Below are 13,552 nucleotides of genomic sequence, written 5' to 3' on the forward strand. Positions count from 1 at the left end.
TGTATGAGAAAAGTATTTCATACACTCATGTTACATATTTGGTTCCTATGCCTCCTTTCTTACACTGACAGTTTTTTGAAAGTAGGAATCATTTCCTCAAATGTCTCTTTAATTATAAGGGTGTGTTTAAAAAGAAAATTGAGGGGACCTAATATGACCGATCTTTCAAAATCAGATCCTTTAAAAAAATGAGGTTTTGATTGGGAAGTAGCAGTGGAGAGGAGGAAAGGTACCACCCAAGTCAAACAGAGAGATAAAGCCTAGAATCTAGGAGGCGAAATCCTCTTTCGTAACCTGGGGTGTGGCTGACCCGGTCTAAGGCCTTCCTCACAGCAGCCACCGAATACAAGCTGCCCGTTGACACCACATTGCTCCGAAGGGAACATACTCACTGTGATTAAGAGTTCCAAATGATCATTTACGGATTCTCCCCAACTGTTAGCTGAATGCTCTTTAGGGACTTCTTACTTCTTATTTTTCAGGCAGATCTAAAATATCATGACATCTCCTAATGCCTTCAACCACAGTTCCCTGTTACCTGCATATTGCGCCATAGAAGACATGAAGTGCTTCTATTTATGCTGAACACGTGACCATTCCAATATCTCTCTTCTGTCCATCCTATTGTACCTTCAGGGACCCAGAAGGTTCTTTTCTAATTCCCTGCCCCTATCAAAACAGGAAGAGACCCATATTCTTTTTAATTATGCACTTCTATCCCAATATAAGAAAAACTCCCTTAAAAAAAAAGTCCTCAGACAGATGTGAATATTTTTTTATGGTAAGACTATGGACTGGGCACATAAAATACATTCATAACCCTTTACCCTGGACTTCTACTTCTAAAAGGCTAAAAAACAATGATTGGCCATACTTCCCTGCTGCTGGGGACAACACGTGACTCAGTTCTAGCAATGAGATTTAAGTGGAAGTCCTTGGGAGGAGCTTCCAGGAAAGCATTTAAAAAGGACAAAACGTGGGGCGCCTGGGTGGCGCAGTCGGTTGAGCGTCCGACTTCAGCCAGGTCACGATCTCGCGGTCCGGGAGTTCGAGCCCCGCGTCAGGCTCTGGGCTGATGGCTCGGAGCCTGGAGCCTGTTTCTGATTCTGTGTCTTCCTCTCTCTCTGCCCCTCCCCCGTTCATGCTCTGTCTCTCTCTGTCCCAAAAATAAATAAACGTTGAAAAAAAAAAATTAAAAAAAAAAAAAAAAGGACAAAACGTGGCTGATACGTACCTTCGGCAGGCTTTAGGCCTCACCCTTTTCCTTGAAGGGTGGATCCCTAGGGGTGCACTAGACATCTTACAGTCATGAGGACAAAAATCCCACACTGAGCCTGATGGGGGAGGAAGCCAGGTAAGAGCTGGGCTCTGTTCTTACAGCCTGGCACACGAGGCAAGTCTTGTTCTTGCTTAAGCCACTATTCGTTTGCTTTCGCTAATACTTGCAGCTGATACATTAAAACTGTTCATCTGTACCTCCCAACACTTGTGCAAACACTACAAATCTAAAGAATTCGTGTAGCATTATTATTAATGATCTGCCACCATCAGCAACATGATAAGGTACATATAATGCTTTAAAGACTCACAGACACATTTAAAATATGGAAAGAATTAGTTTTTCTTTCTTTCTACATTTTCACTCAAACTACTGGATCACTTCACTGAACCCATTTCAACATTTAAAAAACGAATTTAGGGGTACGTGGGTGGCTCAGTTGGTTAAGCGTCTGACTTCGGCTCAGGTCATGACCTCACGGTTCGTTGAGTTCAAGCTCCGCGTCAGGCTCTGTGCTGACAGCTCGGAGCCTGGAGCCTGCTTGGGATTCTGTGTCTCCCTCTCTCTCTGTCCTTCCCTTGCTCTCGTTGTCTCTGTCTCTCAAAAATAATGAATAAATGTTAAAAAAAATTTTTTTTAACTAATTTAAACCTGAAAACTGTATTTATACAAAAATAGCTTCCAAACTCATCAAATACTTTCACATACTTATTTTTTACTGATATTCTTTTCTCTATCCCAATTTGCAATATATTGCCAATTATCTAATCCTATTTCTGCAATGTTTTATGAAGAACACAATAAATTCTCCTCCCCAGAGTTATTAAATTCAGACATATGTAATTTAATGCCTGGAGACACTTAACTGCTGCTGACACTTTCAACACCAGATGTAATTAGTAACCTGGAATTCTTTCTCCAAAACTACCTATGACATATATAAAGACCTAAAATTATAACTCAAGATTAAAGTCTCACTAACCTTTGCTGTAAAATATTAAAGATGTCTAATCTCATATCTTTGCAAATATAATAAAGGAAACTGAAAATGCCAACAGCAATGGCAAATTATGACCATTTCATACCTGTATAAAACAATAATGCTTTTCCATGTATTCATGTAATTCAGAACTGGTTATTTTATTCCTCTGAGGAGTTGCTTCACATTGTTTGAGATGTAACTTAGAAGAAAGCGAGGGTATGAACAACCATCAAAGAAATGGGAGACTTTCTTCAAAACCACTATTTTGACCATGTAATTCCCAGGCTCAGAATCTTCAATAGCTCCCTACCACTTTCATAAATTCACACTCTGTGGCCCATCCTCCTCTTCCCGATTTACTCCTCCCTATCTTCCCACCCTGACCAAAATCACTCTAGTTATTCCAAAAGGATTTCATACTACTCAATTTTTATGTAAGGACACTCACAACAGTTATTACAGAAAGAAATGAGAAACAACTTAAGGTCAAAAGAACGTCCAAAGAATATCACATTACCACTAAAAGTCGCATTCTTCAAGAGCATGAAAATATTCTTATAGATCTATTTAAAAAATTGAGAACTGTGACTATTTTTTAAAATGCTACAAAGAATAACATTATTCTAGGAAAACCAAAACCCATTACTACTATTATAAAAGTTAGGTAGCATAGTTCAAAAGTATTTCTTCACCATAATGAAGACGTAGTAGAGAAATAGTTTTCCCAAATACTGGCTACAAAAAATAATCACAGGATTGTCTATATTGCCACCAAGAGTTAAAGTTAATAGAAACAACTAAATATATAAGCACACCTTTAAAGAACAGAACTATAATTTATTCCTGCAAAAAACTATTGATGTGCTAAATGGATCTTGGCTTTCAAAACACTAAAAGTAATTCCAGAGAGGTTTGGGGTTTCAAGCAGCACTCTTGGAATTTTATTATTACCAAGCCCATAATATTTCAATATATGCTTAGTAAATTAAATAAACTGCTTAAAATAAGTAAATAAATAAAGGCTGTGGTTCCCTTAGGGAAGAGACTCGCCCGCCCCAACAACCCTGCCCCGATTACAGCCGTACCATTCTGGAATTCTGTTTCCATTGTGTAACTTCAGGGGCTTAATAAAGAAATTCTGTAGACAACATTTTGATAAATGCTCTAAATCTTTAATAGACTAGATTTATGCAAATTGCAAGCAGCACATAATAATTGCTATTAAAACTGCTATTCAGAATATCAGAAAATACCAACTCATTTTAGAAACAAATTAACCAATAACTAGTGACAATTTTTATTCATTTAAGAACCCAAAGAATCTAACACGTCCAATTAAAACGTGTTGAGAGTAAAGCACTATTTTTGTTTATCTTTAATTCTAACATTTAAAATATTTTAAAAGCCTTCTCAGTCTTGCAATTTAGGTTACTTTTTTTTTTAATAAAAAAACAAACCAGAACTCTAAGTCCTTCATACACCAGAAGTATATCAAACCCACTCTCTTCTATCTCCTCAGCTACCACCTGGTTAAAGTAAACATCACTTCCCTAAACACCTCCGAACGGATCTCTCTTTAGGTGCACTCTTATCCTCCTCCAATCCTTGGTCTACACAAGCAGAACATTTTGTACAAAATGTACACAAGATCACGTCACTTGTCATCTGAAAACTCTCCCACCACAAACAATGAAATTCAAACTCCTTACAAGATGACGCATGACTCTTTACCTCACGTACCACGCTCCAGAGACACTGGCTTCTGTCCTCACACACACCAAGCGTGTCCCACCTGCCTTCACACACTGGCTGTTCCCTTTGCTGGAAATGCCTTCCACTCCCTCAACCCCCAAACTCCACGTGGCTTGCTCCTCTTCATGATTCGGGCCCCATCTCCAGTGTCGGGTTGTCAGATTTAGCATACAAAAACTGGGGGAATACTTTTAACAACAACAAAAATTATTCACTGTTTATCTGAAATTCTATCTGAATGGATGAACATCCTGTGTCAGTGTCATCTTTTTAGAGGTTTTCCCTAAAGAATCTCCTTTGTCACAACCCCATTTTCTTCATAGTATCTGTCCATCTCTGGAAATTACCTTGTTCATGTCTTCGGTCTACCCATTTATTGTCATTTCTACCTCCATCCTAAACACGTAGTTCACCTCTCCCCTCTTCTAACCATCCTGCCAAACCTCTACTCCATATTAGCACCACAAAACAGGGTCTTTTCTTAATTTGAACTGTTTCCTCAGTACACAGTGCCTAGTAGAAAGTAAGCATTCATAGAGCATCTATTGAATGAAAGAATGCTCTAAATTCACTGCTAAGAGGCTTAGAATTATTCTAATTCCATCCCTGTGAAACAATTTGAAAGTTCTAGAATTAAAATCAGCCTAGGTTTCTTATGCGAGCAAGTGATCTGAGTACTATAGTTTTATGTGATTCATTTTATCACCGATGTGTATTGCAACAAGACAAATACGAGCTGTTCATACTTATTTGCACATAACCAAAAATAACTCTAGGGACAGAGAAACATTATTAAAAGCATACTTAGAAAACACAAACTTTATGAAGATGTAAAACTACGCAAATTCACTTTACCGTCTTAATCGAACTCCTCTGTTTTTCTTCCCAAACACCACTGCTCAACTCAAGCGTACAGTGAATATTTGCCTCTCTGTCATAGGATCCAAAAATGAGTAACCTGCAGGATAAAAATAAAACAAGGAGACTATTACACCAGTTCTAGGAGATAAAATTTTCTTTCTGATTATACCAAGAAGTAGCAAGTTACTCCATTACTACTTATAATTTTGGTAACAGAAAAAAAAAATTAAGTCAAACACTTAGCACACCCTCTAGTGGAAAAGGGAAGTAAAGCTAAAACTAGGTGAAATTCAGGACAAGCTTTTCTCAGCAGCTAAATCAAATAGAAAAATTGTAGATATTCACGAGGTGAACAAACTGACCAGACATCTATACATAGTAGCAGAAGCTACAGACCTTCAAATCTGACCGTTGAATTTAAAAAACAAGTCAGAGAGTGACTCATATAGTACGATACCACCTCTGTAAAAATGACACACACATAAAATAGTACAACATAGTTGCTTATGAACATACCCACATACTTCTCCGTCTACTAACATGACTTTAGGCAAATTATTTACCTTCTCAAAACCCGTTGCTTTCTCTGAAAAATTCAGGGCAAAAATAATACCACTTAGAGCTGTCGTGAGAACAAAAGAAGACAACGCATGCCAAAGCATTCAGTACAGCACCCAGCAAACAGTAAGTGTTCAATGAAGTGTTTGCTATTTCTATTATCTTGAAAATAATTGTCAAGGAATAAGCGAATCACCTAATTTTACTGTTTAATATTCATATCTAAAAAGGAAATCTCAGGTCCAATCTTGAGATGACATAAAGCAGTTTTACCACTAAAGGAAAAAAATATTACCCAGATGTCTAGCTTCCATATTACCTATCTTCTAAAGCAGAAAATAAGTCTGCCAATGTGTTTCAGGAGTAAGCTTCAGAAAAGCTTTAGAATTAATCAACATTTGACTGCTACTCTGTTACTTTATGTCTACACAAAGATCATGGGGGTAGAAGTGAGATAATCATTTTTAAAAGTAGATAAAACACATTAGATGGGCACTCAGTTGGTTGAGTGTCTGACTCTTGATTTCGGCTCAGGTCATGATCTCACAGTCGTGAGATCGAGCCCTGCATTGGGCTCTGAGCTGGCAGTGCGGAGCCTGCTTGGGATTCATTCTCTCTCCCTCCCTCTCTATCTGTCCCCCCCCCCACCTCCACCCCTGCCCTGCTTATGCGTGCATGTGCATGCACGTGCTCTCTCTTAAAATAAACTTTAAAAAGGGGCACCTGGGTGGCTCAGTGAGTTAAGCGTCCGACTTCAGCTCAGGTCATGATCTCACAGCTCGTGAGTTCGAGCCCCGTGTTGGGCTCTGTGCTGACAACTCAGAGCCTGGAGCCTGATTTGGATTCTGTGTGTGTGTGTGTGTGTGTGTGTGTGTGTGTGTGTGTGTCTCAAAAATAAGATTAAAAATTTTTTTTTCAATTAACTTACAAAAAACCCACATTAGAGTAATAGGAGAAAACTGTGTCCTAAGGCTGGAGACTTTGAGCAAATCATGTCCATACCTCACAAACCGGCTTCATAAACTAAAAAGTCCGAATACACTCATGGGAAAAGAAATCTCTACACTCAAATAGTTTTTAATCTTAAAAGGATATTTAATGGTGCTTAACAACCTACTGCCAAAAACATCACGAAGATTCATAATTATAAAATACTGAGTTTATAAAAAGCAGCTCTGCTGCCACCATCTGTTCAAAAGAGTCAACTACCTACGGGCCTTTCTGATCACGCAGAGAAGGCTCATGCACCAGCTAATGCTCCCAAATTCCCAAAAAATACTAATCTTCAGGATTCGGGAATGAGAAAGCAATTCTCAGAATCCATCCCTGAAAGCATAGAACTTTTTTCCTATTTTTATGTTTTTCATAACACCTTTTTAACATTTAAAAAAAATAACACAAAACGTATTAATTCAAAATGAGTTACGGACTTAAATGTAAGAGAAGAAAACATAAAAACAAATCTTTGTGACCTTGATTTGGACAATGGTTTCTTAAGATGGGACAGCAAAAGCACAAGTACCAAAAAAAAAAAAAAAAAAAAAAAAGATAAATGGGACTTCAATGAAATTAAAATTTTTGTACTTCAAAGGACATGACCAAGTAAGTGAGAAGACAGTTCACAGAATGGGAGAAAATATCTGCAAACTGTGTATCTCATATGGGTCTAGTATAACCCAATTTAAAATTGGACATTTCTCCAAACAAGATATGCAAAGAGCCAATAAGCACATGAAAATAGGCTCGACCGCATTAGCCACCAGGGAAATGCAAATCATAGCCACGGAGAAAAGCCACTTCGCACTCATAGATGGCTAATAAAAAAAGGAGACAACAAATACTGGTGAGGATGTAGAGAAATGAATCTTTATACTTTGCTGGAGGGAATGTAAAATGGTGCAGCCACTTTGAAAAACAGTTCGTCAGCTCCTTAAAAAGTTAACATATGACCCAATAATTCCATTCCTGGGAAATGAAATCAGACATTCGCACAAAAACTTAACATGTATGTTCACAGCAGCATCATTCATAATAATCAAACCATGAAAACAACCCTTCAGGCTCATCAACTAAGGAGAGGTAAATAAAACGTGGCATATACACACAATGAAATATTATTTGGCAATAAGAGGAAATTAAGTAATGATACATGCTCCGATATGCATGAACCTTGAAAAGATGCTACGTGAACGAAGCCAGTCACAAAAGACCGTATACTGTATGATTCCACATTTATATGGAATGTTTGGAGTAGGCAAATGAAGAGACAAAGTAAATTAGTGGTTACTTGGGGCTGGGGGAGGAGGACTAGTGGGGAACGGGGACTGGCTCCTACTGTGTATGGGGTTTCTGTAGGAGGGACAAAAATATTCTAAAATCGGATCATGGATCATGATGACGGTTGCACAACCCTGTGAATGTACTAGAACACAACAAATCGTACACCCTGCATGGATGGATCGTATGGTATGTGAATTGTGTCTTAATAAAACTGATTAAAGAAAAAAAGAATAACGCGTGATCATAACGATAGTAAATCAGTAGGGTTACACTAAAAGTTTTACACATTTGTTTCAAAAAGATGTAATAAATACTTGGTTTACCATTACTATGAGTCAATATGTTGTGACAAGATTACGTATTTCAATAAAATGTAAGCATGATTTTTACCTGATATTCAAGAACAGAAAATATTAAAAGGGTACCTTGAAACAAAATATACTCCAAATGAAAATCGTTCCAAATACTGAAATACCACAAATATTTAACATTTAATAGTTTTTCTTAACAATGACATTTGAAGGTACACAAAGCATTAACTGCCCTGACAATGTTTTTTTTAAGGTATTCATTCATTCATTCATTTATTCATTCATTCATTCATTCATTCACTTATTTTGAGGGAGAGAGAAGGAAAGAGAAAGCAGGAGGCAGGCTCCAGCCATGCTGTCAGTGCAGAGCCTGCTGTGAGGCTCGAACTCACAAACTGCCAGATCACACCCTGAGCTGAGATGGAGAACTGGATGCTTAACTGACTGAGCCACTCAGGCACCCCAAATTGCCCTGATAACCTTGATCTTTGATTTGTGACAAATATTCCAGGCACAGAAAACTTTCATTTTGCATTGCTGTCAACTGGTCCAACTGTTAAAAGTACTTCCAAAAACACTTTCAAGTTGGATGTTAGGGTACATTTTGCTTCAGATAACTTTCTCTTTTTAATAATGGAAATATTTTGATTGCCCAGAATCTGGTTTTGCCATTGAAATGGATACAGCTTTTATTAATCCTGATTTTAGATCAATTTCTGATTCTGTGTCAGAGCATCCTACATTCACGTCTTATTCCATTAAAGCACTTTACAAAGAACTGTAGCCTATGGTCAATATTCAAATATTGGAAAAAGCCGGCAAACATAAGTACTCTAACAAAGTAACTTTAGTTTCTCCCAGAAAAGTTAATAGAACACATGTCATACTGTCAATTTAAGGATTTATTTTGTTTAGAAAACTTATTTCTTGAAACAAAAAAGATATTATTTCTTACAGTTTGTATATAGTATGTACACAAATTTATTAATATTTGTTTGCAAGAACACTCCCAGTTACAAGACAAGGCAAAAGCTACACCCAAGACTGCCTGCTTAGACCATGATGTTTCCTCTCTAAAGCTCCATATCTGGTCCCCAGGACACAGTTCCTACGTCAGTGTTGCCTGTGCCTGCTTGTGATGTGTAATCTGGATTCCTTCAATCTGTAATGACTCTATGTTGAATGTTAAGCTTAACGTTTTCCCCCATTTTCCTGATTTCTTGACTGGTATCTCTTGAGATTTGGAAAAACTTGTAAATTTCTGGAGCAATGCCAGGAAGGATTTCCTAGAAATCCTGGAAATTTTCCTGGAAATTACTGGAAACACAAGTACCAGCCAAGTTAGGTGAATGTAGAAAGCATTTGTTTTCATTTAAGCAGAACATTTAAAAAACACTAAAACAATTTTCATTCTACATCCCTATGCATATACAATTCAATCTTGAGTTAAACAAAGGCTTTCCATTCAAATTATATAATCACCAGAAATAAGTAGTAACAATCACTGGCTAATACATATTTTGAGTCAAATGAACACTCAATAGATGCTGAATAAGGAATAAACGGTACAAAAACTTTTTACTATACTACTTGGAAAGGGGGAAGGAAGAGTCCATATTACTGAACAAAATGGCAAAGGAAACTGCCTTTAGACCCCTCTGTCCCCTGAAAGAACTATTATTAGCTCTATGAAAGCTCTTTCCAAGTTCAAAATGTTTATTTTTTTTTAAAGGCAAAGGTATACTGCAACCTCATGTTAAATATAAACACAAACACCACCTATCGAAAAAGAGAATTTACAGCACTCAAGACCAAAAGAAAAGTAATTCCTAATGCGCCCTTCTATAAGAACCTCATTTTTACAGCGAAAGTGAAAAACAAACAAAAATTTTTTTTAATTTTTTTTTTTTTTACCGTTTACTCAGTTTTGAGAGAGAGAGAGAGAGAGAGAGAGCGAGCGAGGGAGGGGCAGAGAGCGAGGGAGACACAGGATCTGCAGCAGGCTCCAGGCTCTGAGCTGTCAGCACAGAGCCTGATGTGGGGCTCGAACTCATAAACCATAAGATCATGACCTGAGCTGAAGTCAGACGCTTAACTGACTGAGCCACCCAGGCACCCCCCCCCCATTTTTTTTAAATGATTAAGCTTAATTTGAAAAGAGTCTTGCACTGATAGGGAGTCAAATATCAACTCACAGGTTGTGAAAAGAATCAAACGTAGCTGACCTCCTCCTATATGTGCTTACCTGCCTTTACTACCTCCTCACTTCCCCCACAAAACCATCCTACTTAGAACTCAACTCTCCTGTCTGTGACAAAGACTTCCAAATCTAATGTCCAGTCCTTGTTCTTCTCCTGTTTTGCTTCTACAACCCCAAGTTTACAGGACTCTTTTCTATAGGGAAATCTAACCATGCCCTACTGCTAAAGATATATAAAGTCGCATTCATCACCCTCTGAAACAAACACATCGATTACTCCCACTTGTCCTGAAAGGCAGAAGCTATGTCTTGTTGTCTATAACCTCCGATGTCCAAAAAATAATCAATACTTGATGACCAAATCAAAGTCAATGATACCATAATCCTTAACGGTCCTTTGCCTCCCCCGCCTGAATCCACATTTCAGCCACTCAAGAAACCCTGTCCTAGTTATTCTATTTGTGCTTTTCTTTCTGTCCCTACAGATACAGATCTTTCAAGTGTGTACCTCGTCACCTTTAACCTAGAACACTACTTAGTCTCTGGGGCTTCAACCTCCCTCTTTCCCTCTGCAATCTGCCTTATAAACAGCAATCTTTTTAACACAGCACTTCTTAATGTCACTTTCAGACACCTTCCGTAACTGCCCTCTGATTAAAGGAGAACTGCCTTGGACTTACTTTGCTAGCGAATCTGGCTCTGATTTTTCACGTAAACATCTGTATTTCACTCAGACAGGTCCTGAAAATACAAATTCTCACTTTTGTCGTATTGGCTCTTTTTCTAACTGCCTACATTATCATATTAGCTGCTACTCAAATCCACCACCCGTCTGTCTGCCCATCTTGGAAGACACACCTCTTATCCACGAAGTTTTCCATAGCACTTTCAGCTCCAAAATACTTTCTCCTTGCACTAAATTTCTATAGTACTTATTCGCTAAGCCTCCTTTCAAGTAAGACAGCCTTGTGCAGTTGGCTTGTTTATGTATTTGTCTGCAAGCCCCACCTACATTTCAAGTTTCAAGAGTTCGGGCACTGGACTTCCCACTTTTCTGTATTCACCGCAGTGTGGACACAAAGTGAAGGCAGCAGCGACAGAAGAACTAGGAGCAGTGGTGGCAGCTAACGATTACTGCCGGGCAGGGCTAAAAGCTTCTACATTTATTATTTCACTCCGTTTTCACAATTACTCTATGAAACAGGCACTATTATTACCCTAATTTACAGATTAAAAAACTGAGGCACAGAGAAGTTGGGTAATTTACCCGAGATCACACAGCGAGTGAAAGTCTGGGCCACATAAATGTGAGATTAATGAATTCAAGAAATTTTGACAGAAAAAAGGGGGAAAATATTTTTCTATAAATAAAAAAACACTAGAAGCAGTGATTGACAGTTATGGCATAATGGTACAAAGAGAGGGAAAATTCAATCAAATTCATGATCTTCTTTTGAATTCTATTTTCTGACCACAGTTCATTTTACAGTTCACTTCAGTTTTGTTGACGGTATCATATATAAGTAAAGAGCATACCCAACATCACATTTAAAACATTCTGGAGTTTGGCCTTTGAAACCAGAGTTTCGGTCTTAGGTCAGCTAGTTCCTATTTAATTTTCTTAAATTCCTTTATAATTCAGACATCAGAGGAAATAAAATAGCTATGTTTGCTGTATGAAACAGCAGCAAATATATACAGTTACAAAAGAAACAGTACTATTTTCTGACACAATAACCTTAGGGAAGAGGAGGTGGGGGAAGAAAAGAAACACAGGACAGATAAATTCCAAATCTGGAATCTTCTGGAAAGTCTGCTTCTAGTTAAAAGCAACCTAATTATAGGGAGGATTATTTAACTCTACCCTAGAGAAATGTACAGAAACTAAGATTTTTTTTCTTTTCTCCCTAGAGGAACGTTAGCAGCTAATAAACACAGGGATAGTCTCAAGATCTCTATAGGAATCGGATTCATTTGGTGGGGTTATGTCAAATTCACAGACCTTTATAGTTACAGACGTATACAGCTTTAAAGACCTCTAGGAATCATATTCAGCAACAGTTCCAAGAAATTCTTTCCATTTTTCAACAGCCACTTACACAAATTTAAATTCTCATATTTGAGCTAATTTCTTCTGATCTCTCCTCCCATGAAGGAAAAGATTTCAGCCTTCGTCTAAATGATACTTCATTATTAGTACACAATTCTGTCCCACCATCTTCTTAAATTTTTTTTTTTTTTCAACGTTTATTTATTTTTGGGACAGAGAGAGACAGAACATGAACGGGGGAGGGGCAGAGAGAGAGGGAGACACAGAATCGGAAACAGGCTCCAGGCTCTGAGCCATCAGCCCAGAGCCCGACGCGGGGCTCGAACACACGGACCACGAGATCGTGACCTGGCTGAAGTCGGACGCTTAACCGACTGCGCCACCCAGGCGCCCCTGTCCCACCATCTTCTTGAAAAGGTAACATTTAAAAAATAATGACTTGCCCTCAAATCCAAACTTTGTATACTTCTAACATAACATGAAGAATTTGAGAACCAGTTTTCCTTGGTAAGATTTTTTTTTTTTTTAAGTTATAAAGAAAATAGAAAGAATGAGGGATTTTGGAGTCAGACAAACTTAGAATCCAATTCTAGCCAGGATGTGATGGGCAAGTAACCTATAGATCTTAATCATCTAGAAAGTAGATAGAATAATAGTAATCCTGTAAAGATATCCGAGAGTTGGAAATAATGAATGCAAAGTGCCTACTATATATATGACAGATAATAAATGCTATTAATAATATAAGTATTTGCAGAGTCATGTTCCAAAAAGTATCTTCAAATTTAGCTACACATTTTCCCTTTTTAAAAGAGATAAAATGTCAAACAAGTAAATGCAGATAATATAACAACACCCATTTATCAACTACTCAGGAAATAAAGTTAATACTTAGCCTTATTTGTTTCAGAAAGATTTTTTTTTAAGAGAGAATCTTTATTTTGAGAGAGAGAAAGAGAGAGCATGAGCGGGGCAGAGGCAGAGAGAGAGAGAGAGAGAGAGAGAGAGAGAGAGAGACAGAGACAGAGAGACAGAGAATCCAAAGCAGGCTCCAGACTCTGAGCTGTCAGCACAGAGCCTGACACGAGGCTCGAATCCACAAACCATGAGATCATGACCTGAGCCAAAGTAGGAAGCTTAACTAAGCCACCCAGCCGCCCTAGAAAGATTTTTTTTTTTTTTTAATTTTTTTTTTTTTCAACATTTATTTATTTTTGGACAGAGAGAGACAGAGCATGAACGGGGGAGGGGCAGAGAGAGAGGGAGACACAGAATCGGA

General features: G+C 37.9%; 1 protein-coding gene across 1 annotated transcript in view; it reads right to left on the bottom strand.

The window, feature by feature from the left end:
* PDZD8 (PDZ domain containing 8) overlaps positions 1-13,552 on the bottom strand; it is a 74,142-nt gene that overhangs the window by 28,939 nt on the left and 31,651 nt on the right. Inside the window, exon 3 of the mRNA XM_086680972.1 lies at positions 4,869-4,971. Within this exon, the coding sequence (XP_086537098.1) occupies positions 4,869-4,971 (103 nt within the window). The remainder of the gene's footprint in view (positions 1-4,868; positions 4,972-13,552) is intronic.

This window comes from Puma concolor, chromosome D2 (genome assembly GCF_028749965.1).
Source record: "Puma concolor isolate L17-30 chromosome D2, mPumCon1.1.hap2, whole genome shotgun sequence".
Classification (NCBI taxonomy): domain Eukaryota; kingdom Metazoa; phylum Chordata; class Mammalia; order Carnivora; family Felidae; genus Puma; species Puma concolor.